The 21964-nt window shown below is 45.1% G+C and overlaps 1 protein-coding gene across 2 annotated transcripts; it reads left to right on the top strand.

Annotated features, from left to right (window-relative positions):
• Positions 1-2254: 2254 nt before the first annotated feature.
• LOC144217443 (uncharacterized) lies at positions 2255-20490 on the top strand. Of its 2 annotated transcripts, none has more exons than XM_077747014.1 (6): positions 2255-2288; positions 10799-10889; positions 11526-11652; positions 15159-16639; positions 18864-19011; positions 20426-20490. In XM_077747014.1, exons 2-6 carry the CDS (start codon positions 10875-10877, stop codon positions 20434-20436), a joined length of 1782 nt encoding a protein of 593 aa, XP_077603140.1. In that variant the 5' UTR covers positions 2255-2288; positions 10799-10874; the 3' UTR covers positions 20437-20490. The 2 variants fall into 2 exon arrangements, with proteins under 2 accessions (XP_077603140.1, XP_077603141.1); XM_077747015.1 differs by having other exon boundaries at positions 18864-18996; positions 20426-20484.
• Positions 20491-21964: the final 1474 nt, after the last annotated feature.

The raw sequence follows: 21964 nt of genomic DNA, 5'->3' as shown, positions 1-21964 counted from the left end.
GATACAGACCCTCCAAATCCCCATCCTTTCTTCTGTCAATGTTTACTGAATTGTTTGTACTTACTCATCAATAGGAGCTGAAGGAAACCAGAATCTGTCATTCCAAAATATGCCACTTTGGCATACTGATTACTTTGAATTAAGAACACTTAAACAGCTCATATAAGAAACACTTTGACCTTTCATCGTCTTACTAAAAGTAGATGACCCTCCCATGTGAAAGTCTCCCACTTTGTACCAGGAGGAAGACATTCTTATTACCAGAGATAGAGAATTTGGGTCCAAGAAATCTCTACAGACAAATCTTGTTAAACTGTGAATATATTTATTTTGCTCTCTTGACACTTTTACAAACAACAAGATTCCTCATAAACAAATAGATTCCCGACTCTCACTTATAATTAACTTCTCTACTGTTATGGGTTTAATGAAATATTCCACCATCAACTCATTTCTTTGCTTGGGATTATGGAAGTCCACACTGAGACTTATTTCTTGCCAACACGGTATAGGGAAGGAAAGATAATTTCCCATCTACTCTTCTGAGCTCTTGGATGAGACCCCTGTAACAAAAGACAGATTAATGGGGGGATGAGACCCCTTAACTAAAGATAGATTAACAGGGGGGAAAAGTAACACTTATTCTTCCTCTATACATGGGAGAGACACAGGAAAAAATGAGTAATTCCCCAAGTGGCCTCAGCCACCTGCTTAAATACCACCTTCAGCTAAAGACAAAAGAAAAATGGGGCAATGCCAGCTATGAAGACTTTACCAAAGAAAGCTGGGTAAACAAAGGCAAAGTTTGTTATGCTTTTGATAACATTTTTGTGTGGAGTCATCCTTCCCTTCTATAGAAGAGACACCTTTACAAGTAGAGATTTCCTTTAAAGGTAATTCCCCTTATGAAAGGGTAACTTCTACACTGTTCTCAGAGCTTCTCCTGTGTCCACTGTTTCTCAAAATAATCAGCTCAAAATAATCCTTACACCAAAAGGGCGTATTTGGGGATGGCATATTCTAATGCCCTTCAATGACTAGTTATCCATATCACATCATAGGATAATCTACCTTTTAAAGATCTGAAAATCCCTCCCAGGGGCTTTGTCGATGGAGCATATGACTCTTAATCTCCAGTTTGTGAATTTGAGTGCCACATTGGGTATAGAGATTAGTTTTAAAAAAATTAAATCTTGGGATGCCTGGGTGACTCAGTCGGTCAAGCATCCGACTCTTGGGGCTCAAACTCACCACCACAAAATCAAGAGTTGCATGCTCTACCGACTGACACAACCACGTGCCCCACTACCACTTTTAGATTTTAAAAAAAACCCAACATGCTTTTTAGTCACCTTCAGAGTGACTGTAAAGTGAATTTGAAATTATGTTATATTTATAAATTATTGACTTAACCATATTCTGATGCCAACAACGTTTATCTCGAATGCATTTGATTATAATTCGTCTCAAGCGTGGAACAATATAGTAAGTATAAAAAGTGCGATGTAATCTTTGTTTTAAAGTCATTGCTTTTTTAAAAGTAATAACTTACACATGCCTTAGCCCTCCAAGTCCTACACCTCAGGTCTTGTCTCTGGGAGAGTCTCTGGAACACAGCGCAGGGTTGAGTCTGACTCCGAGGCGAGTGGGGAGTATAAACGGAAATGATGCCCAGGGTGCACATGTGAAATTACACATTCCGCCTAGGCAGAATTTGCATTTCACATACTAGTTTGCATCGGAGTTGTTTAACTTAACTTTATTGCAACAGTGTTCCAGAGCCCAGCCACCACCCACATCCACCCGCACCGAGGTCCCAGATCCCAGATCACTGAGTCGCTTCAGCTCTCTGGCGGGACTCATGGCTTTTGACTTGAACCATTTTCAGCTCTATGAAGAGGAAAGCATCTTACTCTCCAACACAAGTGGCGCCCACAAAACTCTAAGCTTTTACCTTAAAACTGTTTGAAATATTAACTTGAGATAGAAAGCAGTGCTGCTTCCCGGGAGAAAGAGCAGGCTGACCCCAGGACACCCAAGCCCTAAAACCCGGGAGGGAATCCCAGGTCCAGCCCACGAGTTGGCCCCGCCCACGCCTGTCCTCTCCGCACGCCTCATCTCCATGGTTACCGCCCGCCCCTGAGGCCCCGCCTCCCGCTCCCGCCGTCCTTACGTTGGCCTGGCCTCGCATTGTGACCCGCACAGGCCCCGCCTCTTCCCTCTGCGCGCGCGCATTTGCCTGCAGACCCGGAAGCGGGTTTCGTGGAGCGGTGGCCAGTCTGTGGAGTGTGAGTTTCGTCTTTCTTGTTTAAACCTGCGCCTCGCAGTCCCCCCTCCTCTGTTCCCAGGGTCTGGGGGCTTGTAAAATCCCCGCACCACCTCCTCCAGTCCAAGTAAATTCAGACGCCTCTGTGGGAGGCCGGGGGCTTCATTTTGGTTTGGAATCCGCGAGGTGGATGTTCGCTGCTCTCCGCCCCTAGAGGGCAGCGCTGGCCGCCCCCTCGGGAGAGGCTGGTTCTCACCTGGGCCCTGAGGTTCTGGAGAGCCCAGCCCGCTCCGGAGGCTCGCGCACTTCCCCTCACCTCGCGTCTCCCTCAGCCGGCTCCTCTTTGCTCCCCAGGCCTCACCTTGTGCTGGGGAGGTGACTAAAAAGGGCCTGTCTTGACACAGGTGCTTTTGTGGGAGGTGGGCATCTTATTACATCCCACTCGTGGGTGAGAGGAATTCGGAGGAGAGGGACTGTCCATCTTAAAAACAAAAATCCATTATTTTACTACCAAAATAATTTTATTCTGGAAGAAGCAGAAGAATTGCAATTCCGGACATGCATGGAGTGGTGATTATTGGCAAGTTGGGAGAGAGAGGGAAGGTCAGCTCTTATTTTTAGGAGGAAATTGATNAGAGAGAGGGAAACCGAGAATCCCAGACTCTGTGTTGTCAGCACCAAGCCTAATGAAGGGCTCAAATTTAGGAGCTGGGAGATTATGACCTGAGCTGAAATTAAGGAGTGGGAGGCTTAACTGCCTGAGCCACCCAGGTGCCCCTGAAGAGTGTTAAACAGAAGTTCATTGGAGAAGAACAAGAGTTGAAGGTTATGGGGGCTTTTCAGGGGCTGCAAGTGGTGGTCAGTGACTTTGTTGCTCGGGCAGGAAGCGATCTTCCTTCTTTTTCTTACAAGCAGGAGATGAAATTCCCGTGTGAAAAATGTTCTCCCTTGTTAAAATAATTCTTATGTTCCTTAAAAAAATTTTTTTTAATGTTTATTTTTGAGAGAGAGAATGTGGGGGAGGGGCAGAGAGAGAGAGGGAGACACAGAATCCCAAGTAGGCTCCAGGCTCTGAGCGGTCAGCACAGAACCCGACCTGGGGCTAGAACTCACTGACCCTTGAGATCATGACCTGAGCTGAAGTCCCCACTTAACTGACTGAGCCACCCAGGTGCCCCTAAAATAATTCTTATGTTCCTTCTTCCTGCTGGTTAGGAAGGCTGCAGGGAGTGGTACTTGCCTGTGAGCTCTCACATCAGGGTTTCCCTACTCTACTTTAAATGAGGATTCCTTACTTATTTTCACAAGACTTACTGAGAGAATAGAAAATGAAAAAAGAATGAGGAAGAACCATAAGCAGATGGCAAACTAGCAGCAGTGGGAGTAAAGAAGAATAAGAAATTTAGAGTAAGAAGGGAATCACCAGAGGGATGATGGGGGTTAGAGTGTGGAGAGGGGCCCTTGATGGGCTACAGGAGCTTGGGTAACAGAGGGGGAGGTGCTTCACACGGAGCCAAGGCAGAGATTAAAAGAGTTGGAGTCATGGCAGACAGAGCGATGTGGTGCTGAGAGGAAAGAAGCGGCTGATGCGAGACCAGGGGAACTGAGGGAGAGAGCCCAGCAAGCTGGGGGTCCCAGAGAGAGGGGGCAAAGGGAGAGTAGCAGGGAAAGAGCACACTTAACAGGGAGAGCAGATGGGAGCTGGGGAGGAAAGAGTCAGAAATGCATGAAGACTGGGGACGATCAGAAAGGTTGGGGAGAAGGAGGAACAAGAAGGGGAACAGGGTGCAGAGTGGGTCAGAACAGGTGTTCGAGAAGAAACCCAGTGAAGGGGAGAAATGGCAGGACAGGAGAGGGGCGGAGAATGGGCAGAAACCCAAGGGGGAAACAGAAAAGCAAACAAAAAAAAAAGGAGAGGTAAACATTGAGAGGGAAAGACAGTAATGAACAAAGTAATCATGATGATTGGTGACTTGATTGGATATGGATGATGAAGTATGTTTCATTGATGTATGGCTTTATAACATAATACATTTAAAATTAGCACAGATTATTCAGATAAGGGTGAGAATGGCAAAATGCCTTTCTGAAAAGCCTGTGCATCTTACAATTATTTGTATCAGAAGATACTTTCTACTTGCAATCCCTTTTCAGCCAGGAAGGCAGAGACTTCACTCAGTCATGGGTTGCCTCTTCCCTTTGCCTGGGCTCCGAGGGTAGAAGTGGGGCAAGAAATGACCGTCATCACATGCTGCCTTTTTATGGACCATGAAAACTGAAAACTGTTGCTTCTTTGTAATGGATTTACTTTTTTCTTCCTTTTTCTTTTATATTTCCATTTTTTCTTTCCAAAGCCTGAAATGCACCTTTATGCTTTCCTACGAGTAGTTATTAACTTCTGAAATGAGCTGTGGAGGCATCCTATAAACCGTTTCTTGCATTCTTTTGGTACATCATTATTTAAAATTTTTTTTTTTAACTTTTTCCTTTTTAAGTTAATTGTGTTAAGTTCAGACAGGTCTGCAGGCTCTCTTTGCCATACATACTCAGAACTTCCTTTGGCATCTAGTATACTTTTACATTGTTCCAATGTGTACTTGGTAAACATCTCAGTAATCTTTTATGTAAGTAGAAACCTGGTTTAAGCTGTCACTTACACATTCAGTTTTCTTATCTTTTATGGGATCTGTTGAAACAGTGGGCCATGAGCTACCGCGTAAATATTCCCCTCAAGTTCCTCTTGTCTGCTCTTTGCAAATATTGAAGAATGGGCTGATTTACTTGGAAATGTCACCTAACAGAGCCCATCTGTTCCTGATGAAGAAATTCGTGCATGCCCTGTTTCTTTAGGTGGCTGCCTTGAAGTGTTTACAGCAGCAATTCTCTACATGTTCAAAATTCTCTATTTTCTAAATGTTTTAGTGAGATATTCTGGAGAAGGGGCGTTTAGTGCCTGAGCTCACTGTGCTTATACCTTAAGATAGAAGTTTCCTAAGGGCACCTGGTTGGCTCATTTGGTAGAGTGTGCAAGTCTTTTAAATTTTTTTTCATATTTTTATTTATTTTTAAGAGACAGACAAAGCATGAGCAGGGGAGGAGCAGAGAGAGAGGGAGACACAGAATCCGAAGCAGGCTCCAGGCTCTGATGCAGGGCTTGAACCCACGAGCCATGAGATCATGACCTGAGCTGAAGTCGGACACTTAACCAACTGAACCACTCAGGTGCCCCTAGTGTGTTACTCTTGATCTCAGGGTCATGAGTTCGAGCCTCACACTGGGCTTAAGAGATTCTTTAAAGAAAAAAAAAAAGAAGAAGAAGAAGAAAAGAAAGAACAGGAAAAGAAAAGAAATAGAAATTTCCTTAGCCCAGACATGTGAAAGATGGTCCTGGAATTTTTAAGGGAGAAGAGTGATAGGGGCAAACTCCCCCCACTGGGCCCCTCAGGCCACAAAACAGAATTCAGTTACACGCAGTTTTGCTACTCAACACAGACCTTCTCAGGATAACTTGGTGAAATGACTCCCTTGTGGGCCTAAGTGAGCCCGGCTCAACATGGAGATGATGGACTAGACAGAAACTGAATTTGAGCAACACTGAACCCTGAATTCACTGGCAGAATACAGTGCATATCTTTGTCAGTAGAATTGTAAATGGGTCCCAGTCCTCCAAAAATGAAACACAAGACACTAGGATGGAGGCAGAGACACAGACTCCGAGTCATAGACCGTCGTCCGTTGTCCTTCTCTGCAGCAGGGGTGAATCTCTCAGCAGAGTGTGTCACTCCGTGGCATTGAACCCTCTGCTGGCCCCGTTGTCACCAGGACAGAATGCAGACTCACCGTGGCTACACAGCCCGAACCATCAGGGCCCCCGCCAGTGTCTCCAGCCTCTTCCTGGGACCTCGCCCTGGGGCCTCGCCCTCTCCTCACAGCTCACCGTGCTCCATCACGATCACCTTTTCTCCGTTGCCAAACGCCAGCCTTTGCTGTGGCAGGTCCTCGTGCCTCCTCTGCCCTAATGTCCCTAATCCACCTCGGCTCTGGCCCTTTTTCCTCCTTCAGGTTTAGGCTCAGAGATGTCTCTCCAGGCTCTCCTTACGGGCCCTTCCCCAGCCACACGTCACGGTACGCAGGTTGAATTGTCTCCATGTGACAAAGGCTCTTCTCCATTGGGTCTTTCCTGTTTCCTGTCAGCAGGAGGGAGCACGGAGTCCCTCCTTCCCAGGCTGGCGGCCGCACCTCGCTTGGGGTGGGGTTGCGACGCCAGGGCTGTGGGTTGAGCTGAGTAGTTCTCGGGGGAGACCAAGGAGCCAGGGCAGGTGATGATGCTGGTATTTGTTCTGGGAATGTCAACATTCATGGATCTGAACCTCCTGTGGCCGTGAATTTAACTCAAGTGAGAGCAGAAGGATGTACTGAGGCCTGGAAGGCCCTACAGACCAGGCCTTCTACACCTGCCCTCTACACGTGATCTGCTCAGAGTCAGTGGTCCTGGTTTCCCTTCAGGAAGGGTGAGNTGGCCTCTATGAAGTGATCTGGGCCCTCACCACACTCGATGCAGCCAGTGTTTGACTGTTTTAAAAAAATTTTTTTTTAATGTTTATTTTTGAGAGAGCAAGCGGGGGAGGCGTAGAGAGAGGGAGACACAGAAACCGAAGCAGGCTCCAGGTTCTGAGCTGTCAGCACAGAGCCTGATGTGAGGCGCAAACTCATGAACCGTGAGATCGTGACCTGAGCCGAAATCGGACGCTCAACCGACTGAGCCACCCAGGCACCCAACGTTCGACTGCCTTTATACTGGACTTCATGTTGTCCCCACTTGCCCACAGGTGTTCCTGGCAGGGCCACCTTCTTGGTGTTCATACTGAAGGCTCAGTGTCCTTCACTTTGCACTCTTGTCTCTTACTGGTGTGGTGCCCGTGCGCCTTGGCCCAGTTTGCTCAGGCATGCGTGGAGGAAGGTGCAGAGGTGGGGAGAATGGAAGTGAGCCTAGAGGGGTCTGCGGGAGGGAAGTGGAAGCAAGTGTGGTTCCCCAGCGAATGGCGTGTGCACGTGTCCCAGGCATGGCCGTGGGGTGAGGGGTGTTTGATCCTGTTGGAAAGGGGCATCTCAGTTCCAGCAAGAGCACCTGGAAGTGGTTTGTGGGTAGTCCTGCACGGGTCCGTTTGGGGAGCCATTGTGGCCCAGGTTCCCCAGGACACAGATGCCAAAACAGATTTGCCAGCTGGGGTTTAATTGGGAAACTCTTGATGACACCTGAGGAGACGTGAAAGGAGAGGGATTAGGCAGAGATACCTGACCCTGTGATGTTGTTGGAACCAGGCTGTGAACTTAGTCCACAGGGAGCTCTGGCCGCAGCTGGATGGTGCCTTGGTCCGGAGGGGGGTGTGGGGTCTGGGAGGTGCCCTCCAGCATCTGCTCTACACAGTGATGTCTGTGGGGTCTGTGCAAGAGTCATTGTCCAACACAGAGGATTTGGAGGGAAGGTCTGAGAACCTTCTGGGGGATGACTTCACTGTTTTGGATTATTCTGGGTTGCGAGTCAAGAAGGATACAGATGCATTTTGGAAGATCTGAGAACTTGGAATCCTTTTAGAAAATGTTGGCGTCTCTTTGGGGCACGTGCATCCTTGTAGACATCTATTGAGAGGGAAGAGAGAGGTCTGAGTGAAGGATTCTTGACTCATTTTGTTTTCTTTAATCCCGACATCCAATGTGAGGCTTGAACTCATGACCCCAAGATCAAAGTTGCATATTCTACTGACTGAGCCAGCCAGGTAGTTGGGACTCTTGGTTTTCTGCACCTCCTCTGCGCCTGGTTAGCTGCCCCATCCCTCATGATGAAGACTGTTCCAAGGGCAGACAGTACCCCTGCACATTTCAGTCCCCCAGAATGAAGGCCATGCAAGAGGTATACCACCATCGCTTTGTGTGTTGCTGAGCTAGAGATTGTTCCCTGGTCGCCAGCCCCACCCACCGTCTCAGCATCCTTCCTCCACTCCATCTTCAGTTTTTATGCGTCGGGTTATTTCAGTCAGCACACGCAGATGGTGGTTTTGCCTGTCTTGCACATGCACACGCACACCTCCCCCCCAAAATTTTTATTCACTGTCTTGAACCTTTAAAACAAAACATTCTCGGGGCACCTGGGGGCCTCAGTTGGTTAAGCATCCGACTTCAGCTCAGGTCATGATCTCATGGTTTGTGAGCTCAAGCCCCGCATTGGACTCTGCACTCAGTGCGTAGCCTGCTTGGAATTCTCTCTCCCCCTGTCTCTCTCTGCCCCTCCCCACTCATGCTCTCTCTGTGTCTCTGTCTCTCTCCCTCTTCCTCTTGAAATAAACTTTAAAAAAAGTTTTTTAATTTTTTTTATAGTTTATTTATTTTTGAGACAGAGAGAGACAGAACATGAGCAAGGGAGGGGCAGAGAGAGAGGGAGACACAGAATCTGAAACAGGCTCCAGGCTCTGAGCTGCCAGCACAGAACCTGATGCGGGGGCTCAAACCCACGAACTGCAGCGTCATGACCTGAGCTGAAGTTGGATGCTTAACCAACTGAGCCGCCCAGGCGACCCCCAAAATTTTTTTTTAAATAACAGAATGTTTTCTATTAACTAATTTTCCCCTCTAGTAAGCCCTCTTCCATACTCCTTCATTTTTTTTTTAATGTTTCAAGTTTTTATTTAATTCTAGGTAGTTAACATACAGCATAGTATTAGTTTTAGGAGTGGAATGCAGTGATTCGTCACCTACATACGACACCCAGAGATCAGCACAAGTGCCATCCCCCACCCACCCCGTGCTCCCTTTCAGGACACAAGACACTAAAAGCTTGCTTCCACTGTCTTCAGGTCCTGTCTCTGCTTGTGTCGTGAACCCCATCTGGGCAAGCTGTCAACAGCTACTGCGCCCCTGAGACTTTGTCTTTCAGAGTCACCAGTGACCCCATTTTTCAGTCCAGGATTGAATGTCCTTGAATGACCTTGCTTTTCCTGTCCAGGCAGGTAGCACATGTGACCATTCTCTTCCTCGACATACTCTTTTACTCAGTGTGAGGACATCCCACTACGCTTTACTGCCCCGCCCACCTGTTGGTTTTCCCGATCACTGGTCACTGGTCACGTCTGAGCTTCCCTGCTGGTGTCTGCTGAACTCCCTGGCCTCTGAGCCTGGCGCACCCCACAGCTGAGTCCTTGAACCTCTTCTCCTCTTGGGCTGCACCCCTGCCTTTCCTTACCACCTCATCTCCTGGTTCTCAGCACCACCTGCATGTTTCCCAGGTTCCGCTCTCCACCAGACCTCTGCCCTGGACTCTGTCCTGTGTCCAGCTGCATCGACGTCTCTGCTGGAACATCTGGGGCATGTCTGTCTTAATTTGTCCGGAACTGACTCAACCTCCCCCAGTCACCCTCCCCCTGTATCCTCCACATCTTGGTTAAGGGCAGCCCTGTACATCCTAGGGCTTGGTGACCATCTTGGCGTGATTGTAAATATGAGACACTGTCATATTTGTAAGTGTTTGAATGTATATGATGAAGAAAATCTGATATTTGCTTAGAATGAGAGGAGGAACACATGGTTTCTAAAATTCTTTCAAGGTGTGGGGGGCAAATGTTGGAAGACAGGTCCTTCCCGGTCAGCCTCCCCAGGTGCCTNGCTCTCCTGACGCTGCTGCAGCCATGGATGCGTTTCCCCCTCTCCTGGGGCCAGGCTTGCTCCTGCCTCAGGGCCTCCCAGGCTCTTCCCTCCGCCTCAACTGTGTGGCCCCTCAGAGGCAGGTGGCAAACACCTTCCCTCCCCCTGGCCCCCCTTCTGATGCCGCCTTCTTTCTTGGTGGAGCCTCTGGGACCCCCTCCCAGTTAACATGCCAGCCACACCCTCACTCCCACCCCTGCTGCCCGCCCTGCATATTTCCTGCTCCTTCCCCTTCCACGTCTGGGTCCTGGTGACAGCAAGGCCCCAGGGGATCCAGAGCCAGAAGGGGGCTGTGCTGGGCTGGCCTCTGAGTGGGCTTCACCCGGCTTCACACTAAATCTGGGGCAGTCTGCAGATACAGCTCTGTGCCCCTCCCAGAGATTCCCCTTCAAGTGGTCGAGGGGGGTAAGGCCCAGCCTCAGTACTAGTGAAAGTGCCTCAGGGGTTTCTGAAATGTATCCAGCTTCGAGCACCAAGGCTCTGGGTCCTCCCTGTCTGAGGCTGACATCAGCCCCTGACCCAGGGAGAGGAGAGGGGGCCCCGCTGTGTGTGGGGTGTGATCAGGCGGGTCTGTGATCTGCAAGGGAGTGTCAGGTCCCCACTGCTGCCTTCGGGGGTGGGGGGGGCTTTACCAGGGTGGGAGCCAATCCTGCAGAAAGGAGTGGGAACACTCACTTGTTGGCGTCTGTAGGAGGTCACTGTCCCAGGGCACCCCCGGCGGCCACGGGCAGCAGAGGCCTGTTGTTCTCACACAGAGAGGTCTTCCTGTGTGAGGCTGCAGGACGGGGAGGACCCAGACTGACTCTAAGCATTAAACCGCATACTCTTGACACTCAGGATTGAGTTCCCAAGACTGACCCTGCCTGAGGAAGAATCCTGGAAGAGCAGGAAGAGCAAAGGAAAGGGGTCGGGAATGGCCGTCTGTCAGGTAAAGTCATATTCTCGCTTGATTTTCTGTCTCTCATTCCTGCAAGGCCCTTCTTGGACTTGCTAACCTTCTCTGACTGAAGCGTCCTGCCTACACGGGCTCGTCCANAATAGAGAGTGAGACACAGAATCCAAAGCAGCCTCCAGGCTCTGAGCTGTCAGCACAGAGCCCGACACGGAGTTTGAACTCATGAACTGTGAGATCATGAGCTGAGCTGAATTCAGATGCTTAACTGACTGAGCCACCCAGGCACCCTATTTTTTTTTTAGAGTTTATTTATTTATTTTTTAGTAATCTCTGCACCCAACGTGGGGCTCACATTCACAACCCAGGATCAAGAGTCCCATGGTCTTCTGACTGAACCAATGGGCACCCCTCATTTTCTGTTTTTATATTTCTTATATTGTCCACAAAAATGAAAAAAGCCATATTGATTTAGAGGCCATCCTAACCTCTCATGGGAAAGTACAATAAGCCACAATTGGTCCCTCTCCTCTCCACTTAGGTGAATACCTTATGTGAATCTGTAATAACACATACTTCATTTAAATTGATCCTTACACATCTCTCGTCTTCTTGTTTTATATGAAGATAACTTTCCCCATAGCTCCTTCGTGAAATGTGCTTTCATTTCAGGGATGGTTGACCTTCAGGGATGTGACCATAGAGTTCTCTCAGGAGGAGTGGGAGTGCCTGGACCCTGCACAGAGGGCCTTGTACAGGGACGTGATGCTGGAGAACTACAGGAACCTGGTCTCCCTGGGTGAGGACAACTTCCCTACAGAAGTGGGGGTCTGCCCTTGGGTATCTTTGCATTTTCCTCCTTGGAGCCCATGTCTTGCTTGGCTGAGATTGAAGCCCTGTTGCCTCAAAAATGAGAAGCCTCACAATGTGGACGTCACACTTTGTCAGATGATCTGCGTGTGCATGAAACCTTGTGAAAAGCTTAAAATACCCAATTCTGTTTTTTTCTGTCCCTGTGCTGTTGATTCACTAGTTCTTAGAAGAGAGCAAGATCCTTGTGTAAACTGTTCTCGAAGTATTCAGAGCAGGCAGAGGATAAATTTTTGGAATTGTTTTTCAGCTTTACTGAAATATAACTGGCAAAGAAAATTGTAACATATTGAAAGGGCACACCGTGCTGATTTGATACACATTGTGAAAGGATTTCCATAATTAAATTAATTAACACACATTACTGCACATATTTACTTTTTTTTAATGTTTTGGTGAGGACACTTAAGTTCTATTCTCATAGCAAATTTCGATTATATGGTATTACCAACCATAGTCCCCACGTTGTATGTTAGCTCCTCAGTCCTTGTTCACGATGTAGCTAAAATTTTGTCCCTGTTTACCAGCCTCGCCCGCATGCCCTCTGCCTCGCCCGCAGCAGCCTCCCATCCTACTCTGTTTTCTAGGCATTGCTTCTTGCCTCGTCTTCACACTCCCTCCCTCTTACCTGTCTCGCACTTTGGCCACACACCCACACTATCATTCCTACAGTTAAGAATGGGACAGCATGATGGTATTTGCCACGTCAGTTCGTCCTTTTTTCCCAAGGTCGGAATTCTAACTGCTCTGGTATATTTACCTCCCCGTGGATTGGCAAGTACAGTCTCTTCTCTCATGCGCTCATTACCTCCTGCCCTCCGCTCCTGGCCTTCCCTCACACGGTACTTCCATCTGGATGGACCACGCTGTTCCTTACCGGCGTATGAATTTTGTAGTACTTGAACACCCTGATTCCCGCAGGCCCCCCCTCACCAGCCACACTACTCTTACTGCGTGAAGAAAGATCCCTGCTTATCCACGGTTTTGCCGTTGCAGGATACTACAGAAATCCACATGGGCGGGGGTGACAGGGTACTCGGAATGGCTAGGAAACACCAACGCCGTTAGCACAACACATCTCTGGTGTCTCCATCGACCTATGTACGTCTCAGCTCCTGATCTTGCCTGTGATTTGGAGGCATTCATGCATAAGAACGCTTTGTCTGAACCCACAGGCCCAGGTCAAATCCTGTTTCTCTAACTTACTTTCTCTGTGAATAGGGGTTAGAAACACAAACCCCATGTGCCTACTGTCCCATTTAAAAAGTGGTGGTAATCTACCTCAAGGCTTTTAACCATGTATGTGCTATTAGAAGGCCTAGGATATTCGAGGTTTTATAGTAAAGTCTCAGAAATTCCTTGGCTTTCATAAGATACAGCAACCTTCTGTCATGATTTTGATCAGATGTCTTGTGTGTGCCTTGGCTCAGCCTGCCATAGCAAATACCAAAACTCAGATGGCTTAACTAGTAGAAATTTATTTCTCACACTTCTGGGGTCTAGCAAGTCCAAGATCTTCGTGCTAGTCAGTTCATTTCCTGATGAGCCTTCTCTGGGTTTAGAACACTGTCTTCTTGCTGTGTCCTTGCATAATGGAAAGAGTGAGAGGCAGCAAGCTGTCCTATCTCTTCTTGTAACGTCCCTAATCCCATTCATGACACTGTAGCCTCAATGACCTGGTTACCGGCCAAAGACCCCACCTCCAACACCATCATATTGGGGTGGACACAAACGTTCAGACCATGCGTGCATTATATTTTGTGTGTTTTTTTCTACATTTCTGTCCAAACATTGTTTGATTTGGTCTTCGTTAATAAGATTGTCACGCACAAACTCATTATTGCATATACTTTGTGGCCAGTGAACTAGAAAATTAAAGAGCATTGCATAGATAGGGAATTGGTTGGCCATTACATAAGTGGAGGCCTCAAATCATAATTGTGATTTATGGGGTGCCTGGCAAGCTTGGTCAGTAGAGCACGCGACTCTTGATCTCGGAGTCATGAGTTCGAACTCCCTGTTGGGAAGCGAGTGTTTTCTGACTTCTTTCCACGAGTATTATTCTTTATAATGTTGAGTATTTACCTCGCTGGATACTTCAAAAATGAGTGGTCTTAACCTAAATTCCAGTTTTCATGTTGTATGCTGGTTCTGGAATAGAAGCCCTTGCTTTTTTCTTAAGAGAGATTTGTTGAGAATTCCACAAACTATAATTTTGTATCATTGTGGTTACTATTTCCACCATGCTTTTGCTCTAGGTTACTAGAATGTTTTATTAATTGTCGTTGTGATTTACCGATTATGGTTTTTCGGTATACACAGTGTAGCATAGTCAACTTACACTACTTGTTTATGTTGCAAAATGGCCATTCTGAGGGAATATAGTTTTATGACCGGTATTCAGAAAAATATTTTTATAACAATGATTAAATTCTTCCTCATTTCCCCAGTGCCACTATAGTTTTCCAGTTCTAACTTGCCATTTATTTAAGTTACTCATTAGATAGAGCGCCTGGGTGACTCAGTCAGTTGAGCGTCTGACTTCAGCTCAGGTCATGATCTCACGGTTCGTGGGTTTGAGTCCCGTGTCAGGCTCTGTGCTGACAACTTGCTCAGAGCCTGGAGCCTGCTTCGGATTCTGTGTCTCCTTCTCTCTCTGTCCCACCCCCACTCATGTTCTGTCCCTCTCCATCTCTCAAAACTAAATAAATGTTAAAAAAAAATTTAGATTATTCATTACGTAAATTGGTTTTGGATTATTTACCATTAGAGTATATCATGCTGTGCTTTAGAATTAGTGCCCAATAAAGATGCAGTAAATATGGATAGTATTTTTATCTCTTCAAACATGAAACAACCATATATTTTCTGTGAAAAATTGGCAGGTAATGTTGTGCCATTTCAGGACATAATGAGAGAATCCCCCTCTTTTCAGGGCTAACATAGGTTTGCGNTGTGTTTTTTTTTTTTTTTTTGCCATAGATTATTTAAAAAATTTTAAATGCTTATTCATTTTTTAGAGATGGAGAGAGACATGAGTGGGGGACGGACAAAGAGAGAGGGAGACACAGAATCCAAATTACAGCTCCAGGCTGTGAGCTGTCAGCACAGAACCTGATGCGAGGCACAAACTCACAAACCATGAGATTGTGACCTGAGCCAAAGTTGGTCATTTAACCAACTGAGACACCCAGGTGCCCCAACAATGATTATTTAAAGTAGGCTTTAAAATAAATTTGAATTACATGTAATTACCCTTTAATATAAAAGAATGCTGTACCTTTTGTGTTCCTAAAAATTGAAAATCATGGTTGCGACATTTCATAACTGATCAACATATGTAGTACTTTTGGTATAATGTGTTTTTCAATATAAGATTTTTCTATAATGGAAATTTTCTTTAATGGGAAACCTATGGTTCTTTATATCTTGTAGCTCTCTCTCCCAAATGTATGATCAAGGAACTACCACCAAAAGAAAACAGTAATAGAGGGGAAGTATTGCAGACAGTTATACTGGAAAGACATGAAAGCCGTGACACCGAAGATTATGGCTTCAGAGAAATCCGGAAAAAAACTCAAGACTTTGAGTGTCAGCAGAGAGACAGTGAAAGAAATTACGAAGCAGTGCTTGTGACCCTTAACGAAAACCTCACTGATAGAAGAGATCAGTATGGTAGAAGAGACACAGGAAATAAGCCAATTCAAAACAGGTTTGGACCAAGCTTTCAGTCACAACAGGCTGGAGTGCAGATACTTCAGACTGAAGGGAAAATTTATGAATATCACCAAGTTGAGAAGTCTGTCAACGATAGTTCCTCAGTTTCACCACTTCACAGAATTCTTCCTAGAGTCCCAACCAACATCTCTAATGAACGTGGGAATGACCTCTTGCATTCTTCATTACTCACCCAAGAGCAGAAAGCACACATTCGGGAAGAACCTTGCAAACGTGAGGAGTGTGACAAAGCAGTTGATCACAGTCTGCATCTCACTAGACATCAGATGATCCAGACAGGAGAGAAACCATATAAATGTGACATATGTGGGAAGGTCTTCAGTCACAACTCACACCTTGCATGTCATCGAAGAATCCATACTGGAGAGAGACCTTACAAATGCATCGAATGTGGCAAGGTCTTCAGTCGCAATTCACACCTTGTACGTCATCACAGGATTCACACCGGAGAGAAACCTTACCACTGCAATGAGTGTGGCAAGGCTTTCAGTGAGTGTTCCAGTCTAACTAACCATCAGGTGATCCACACTGGAGAGAAACCTTACAAATGTAATGAATGTTGCAAGGTCTTCAGTCAGAGTTCAGGCCTTGCAAGTCACCGAAGGATTCACACGGGAGAGAAGCCTTATAAATGCAACGAATGTGGCAAAGCCTTTACCTATGGCTCACAACTCACTAACCACCAGGTAATCCATACTGGCGTGAAACCTTACAAATGTAACGAGTGTGGCAAAGCCTTTAATCAGAGCTCACATCTTACTAGACACCAGATCATCCACACGGGAGAGAAACATTACAAGTGTGATGAATGTGGGAAGGTCTTCAGTTACGACTCACACCTTGCGCGTCATCGCAGGATTCATTCTGGAGAGAAACCTTACCAGTGTCGTGAGTGTGGCAGAGCCTTCAGTATGTTATCAAGCCTTACTTACCATCAGGTGATCCACACTAGAGAGAAACCTTACAAATGCAATGAATGTGGCAAGGTCTTCAGTCAGAGTTCAAGCCTTCCCAGTCATCGGAGAATTCACACTGGAGAAAAGCCTTACCAATGTAATCAGTGTGGCAGATCGTTCATTCAGCGCTCTAACCTCACCAGACATCAGATGATTCACACTGGAGAGAAACCTTATAAATGTAATGAATGTGGCAAGGTCTTCACTCAGAATTCAAGCCTTGTGAGTCATCAGAGAATTCATACTGGGGACTGATCTTACAAATGTAGTGAGTGTGACAACGCATTCGATAAGTTCAAGCGTAAATTGGCATCAGAGAGTCCACACTAAGGAGAAATCATATACATGTTGTGTGTGTGGTAGAGAACTTACACAGGCTTCACAACTCACCTGACATCAGGATATACATCTTTTTTTTTTTTCCTGTTTATTTATTTTTGAGAGAACGTGAGTGGGGGAGGGGCAGAGAGAGGGAGACACAGAATCTGAAGCAGGCTCCAGTGTCCAGGCTGTCAGCACAGAGCCCAATGCGGGGTTTGAACTCAGGAACCACGAGATCATGACCTGAGCTGAAGTCGGACACTTAACGACTCAGCCACCCAGGTGCCCCAATCAGGATATACATCTTTGATAAAACCACATTAATGTAATGTGCATGCTAAGGCTTTTACCCATGGATCAAAACTACAGAACATTACAGGACTCACACTGGAGAGCAGCCTTACAAATGTAAAGAATCTGGGAGAACGTTTTGTCAAACATTCTGCCTTTGATGTCTTTGATGACAGAGCATGAGCAAGGGAGGGGCAGAGAAACAGAGAGAGACACAGAATCTGAAGTAGGCTCCAGGCTCTGAGCTGTCAGCAGAGAGCCTGAGGTGGGACTCAAACCCATGGACCACGAGACCATGACCTGAGCTAAAGTCAGAAGCTCAATCAACTGAGCTACCCAGGTGCCCCTAGAGAGTTTCTATGAGGAATAAAATAATGAAGTCTCAAGTTCTCTAAATTGAGATACTGAGATAGTACATACTGCAGAATAGTGTTTTGGTTTTTTTTCCAAATACTGAAAGCATACCGTAGAATAAAGGCAAAATGTGTTAAAACTCTGGATGGGAAAAAAGATAGATATATAGAGATATAGCAAAGGTATATAGATCCTGACAATACTATTCTATGGAATCTTTTCTAGTTTAAAGTATTATTGTTTTACATTTCACATTTAAAGCTTTATTTTTGAGCTAATATTTGTACAGGTATGAAGTTTTTGTGAAGTTTTTTTGTTTTTTTGTTTTCTGGTGTGGAAAATCGGTTGGTCCAACATCATTTTTTTTTTTTTTAATTCTCTTTATTTAGTTTCCTTGGTACCTTTGTCCAAGCTCAGTTGGAAGTACTTGTGTGGGGCCATTTCTGGATTCTCTGTTCTTGTCCATTGATGTATAATGTGTCTCACTCTACAAATACAATGTAGTTTTGATTTTTACTATATTAGAAACCTTGCATGAGTAATTCCAACCACGTTTTTCTTTCTCAGATGCTTTAGCTATTCTAGTTCCTTTGCCTTTCTTTATAAATTTTAGAATAATCTTATTATTGAGAATATCTTGATATCTAGAAAATATCTTGATAGAAATTGCATTAACTTATCTATCAATTTGTAATCATTTGACATCATTTCTATGTTGTATCTTCCAGTAAATGGCTGTGGTAGGTCTCTATTTGTGTAAACTTTATTATAGATTTTAGCATCAAAATCCTGTTAATGTTTTCGTTAGGTTAACGTATGTTTGTACTTTTTCCTTTTTGAGCAATTGTACATATAATTGTATTTTTAATTTCAGTTTCCATGTGTTAATTGCTACGGCATTGAAGTAGTACAGATTTTTTTTTAATGTCGATCTTAAATATCTAGAACTTACTAATGTCACCGGGCACCTGGCTGGCTCAGTTGAAGAGCATGCAACTCATGATCTCCATGTCATGAGTTTGAGCCATGCGTTGAGTAGAGAGATTACTTTAAAAAAAAAAAAAAAGTAAATAAATAAACTTAAGAATAAAAGAGAACTTACTAATCTCATTTACTTTAGAGATTTGTAGCTTCTTNGAGACAAAGACTGAGGATGAGCAGGGGAGGGGTAGGGAGAGAGGGAGACAGAATCTGAAGCAGGCTCCAGGCTCTGAGCTGTCAGCACAGACCTGGACGCGGGGCTCAAACCCACAAACCGCCAGGTCATGACCTGAGCCCAAGTCGGACACCTAACCGACTGAGCCACCCAGGCACCCCTCTTTGGGCTTTTCTGTGTACACCATTTCACTAGCTTCCTAATGTGGCTGTAAGAAGTGACCCTAAACTAAGTGAATTAAAACAATAAAATTTATTCTCATAGTTCTCAATATAAGGTGTCTAAAATGAATCCACAGCACTGTTAACCTTCTTCATATTCCAGGGAGGAATTTGTTTCCTCGTGTTACGGAACCTGGTCTGGATCACCCAGCAGAAGAATCAAGAGGCGCTCGTGATCTTGGAAGGCAGGACATTTATTTCACACCGGCAGGCTCAAAGGAGATTACTCTCCAGAGGTCTGAGCCCCAAGCGTAAGCAGAGGGAATTTCCCTATTAGTCCTGTTGGCCATCTTAGAATAGATTCTTCCCCGTCACTTGCGCTTTCCAAGTTCTGGAGACTGCTTACCTGCCTTGCCTCATGGCCCACTGCCTCCAAGGTAGCATCTTAGTATCTCTTTCCATCTTGCTTCTATCAGAGCAATGACTTCTCTGTGTCTCCAGCTCTACTTGCATCCTTATCACACCCTCCTGGTTATATCCTGTTTACCAGATAATCTAGGATCATATTGCATCTCAGGATCCTTAACTAGGGCACATTTGCAAACTCTCTTTTGACATAGAATGTAGCCCTCACAGGTTATAGGGATGAGGATGTGGCTATCCTTTTGGGGAGTTGTGGGAAGGTGGCTTTCAGCCTACTGCAACTACAATACCTTCTGTTGATGAGTACATTATTATACCTTCCTTTCTGGTCTATATCACTTTTTTTCCCCTTATTTCATTGGCTGTAGCTTACAGTATATTGACTAGCAGTTGGAACAGAGGACCTCCTTGCCTTATCCCCAGAATTTGGGGGAACTATTCAATCTTTCACCGTTAAGACTGATGTTTGCTGTATGACAAGGTTTTGTAGCTATTCTTTATTGAGTTGAAGAAGTTTCCCTCCGTATGTTCAGTTCCTTTTATATTTTGAATATTAACATCCTATCAGATACATAGTTTGCAAATATTTTCTCCCATTGCATAGATTGTCTTTTCACTCTTGATGGCTTCTTCTGCTGTGCAGGAAGAAGTTTGTACGTTGTAGTTTGATGAGGTCACACCTGTCCGTCTTAGCCCTGTTCTCTCCTACCGCCCCATGCTGTTGGGGTCAAACTCAAAAATCATTCCATAGGCCAATATCATGAAGCTTTTCTCCTGTTTTCTTCCAGGTTTCAGGTTTTACACATAAGTTCTTGACATAATTTTTTAGTTGATGTTTATGTGTGATGTGAGTTAAAAGTTCACTTTAAACTTCTGCATATGGGGGTGCCTGGGTGGCTCAGTCGGTTAAGCGTCCAACTTACTCGGTTCAGGTCATAATCTCACGGTTCGTGGGTTTGAGCCCCACATCAGGCTCTGTGCTGACAGCTCAGAGCCTGGAGCCTACTTCAGATTCTGTGTCTCCCTCTCTCTCTGCCCCTCCCCTGCTCACTCTCTGTCTTGCTCTCAAAGTAAAGACATAAAACAAATAAAAAAGTAAAACTTTTGCATATGGATGGACATCCAATTTTCCAGGCACTGTTTGTTGAAGAGATTGTTCGTTTCCCCCACCTGTGGTGTTGGCATCCTTTTTACACATCAGTTGACTGTAAATATATGAGATACTTTTCGTCCCTCTAAAATAGTCTCTTAGGGAATTTAGCTCTCTCACCCTTCCCCTTTGCCTCTCACGTTCTTCCTCAGAACCGTTGTAAGGAGAATGGGTTTGGGGATGGGAGACCCTCCTGCCTGTCCATTTCCAGACACTGAGATGCAGATAAAAGGGTGCAAAGGACTTAAAAGTTTGGTAAGTGATTTGTGGAGTTTCTGTCATTAGAGCCTGTGTTTGAAGAGTTCCTTGTAGCACCAAGTCTTCCACTCCTAAGAGGTCCATCGGTTGCTCCTCCTCCTCCTCCTCCTCCAAAATTTAAATCCATGGGGCACCTAAGTGGCTCAGTTGGTTAAGCGACCAATTCTTGATTTCAGCTCAGGTCCTGATTTTGTTGTTCGTGGATTTGAGACTCACGTTGGGCTCTGCAGCTGCAGCACGGAGTCTGCTTGGGATTCTCCCTCTCTCCCTCTCTCTCTGCCTCTCCCTCCCTTACACTGTCTCTATTTCTCTCAAAATAAATAAAAAAACAAAATATTAAAATTCATAAATGCAAATGAACAAGCCATCAGAAAATCCCTTGGTACCATTTCTGTCTATTTCCTCTCCTCATGTTTGTCTGTTTGTTTGTTTGTTTGATTTTAAGTAATCTCCATGCCCAACATGGGGCTGGAACTCACCACCCTGAGATCAAGTTGCATGCCCTACCACTGGCTCTATTCATGTATGTTTGGCTACCAACACACATAAGATCATTTTAATTATCAACAATAGAGTGAGCTGTTTCACACAACACTTCTGAGACCAAATGTGTGGGGTTTTCTCTACACCATCCAATTCCCCAGCTCTCCGGACACCAACTGTGTGTCCTGTGATTCAGTTCTGAAGCCAACTGCTTTGAATTACCAACAGTCTTACAACACTGCCCCCACTCAAATGCCAATCATAAGTCCTGGGCCTCCTGTACTTCTGATCAACTGGCTATAAATAGCTACAAATTCCAGTATATTCTTGCATAAAAGTGATATACAGGGTTCGGTTCTCAATTCTTTATTCTTGATCTTAACAGAAATGCTTCTAATGTTTGGCCATCAACATAAAGTTCTATCTTCATTGTCAACGGATACTGTAGATCAGATTAACTTTCCTCCTCATGCTGTGTGCTGAGTACACATTTATAGTTTAAATATAATAGTGTTGAAATGTATAAAGTGCTTTTCTGAAGTTACTAGCATAATGGCAACATGTTCTAATACATCATAGCAGGGTATATAGTACCAAAGTATATTAAAATATAGGTATTACTGGAGTAAAACCTTCTTAGACATAGTGCATATTTTAATGATTCTTTTGCATTACATTTCAGAAGTCAAATTGCTTTCTCTTTGATGTCTTAAGATGAAGTATATACTAGCAATACTACATATTTTTTGTACTAGAAAAAAAAGTCTGTAAATGAGAACTGTGAATAAATACCTTGAGAAAGTGGGAGAGTTTCCTGTAAGCTGATCAGAGTCCTGTTGAATATTTCAAAGTTTCCAAGTTATTTATGCTTTTCTGATCTCTCTCTCTTTTTTTTTTAATGTTTTATTTATTCTGAAAGAGAGACAGACAGCATGAGCAGGGGAGGGTCA

This window comes from Crocuta crocuta, unplaced genomic scaffold (genome assembly GCF_008692635.1).
Source record: "Crocuta crocuta isolate KB4526 unplaced genomic scaffold, BGI_CrCroc_1.0 scaffold334, whole genome shotgun sequence".
Taxonomy (NCBI): domain Eukaryota; kingdom Metazoa; phylum Chordata; class Mammalia; order Carnivora; family Hyaenidae; genus Crocuta; species Crocuta crocuta.
This window is presented reverse-complemented; position numbering and strand designations above follow the sequence as displayed.

Excerpts from the sequence above, each read along its gene's own strand:
- LOC144217443 (XM_077747014.1), top strand. Across the intron at positions 11,653-15,158 it reads CAGGAACCTGGTCTCCCTGG|CTCTCTCTCCCAAATGTATG; the intron begins GTGAGGACAACT and ends TATATCTTGTAG. Across the intron at positions 16,640-18,863 it reads TCACTCAGAATTCAAGCCTT|GGAGGAATTTGTTTCCTCGT; the intron begins GTGAGTCATCAG and ends TTCATATTCCAG.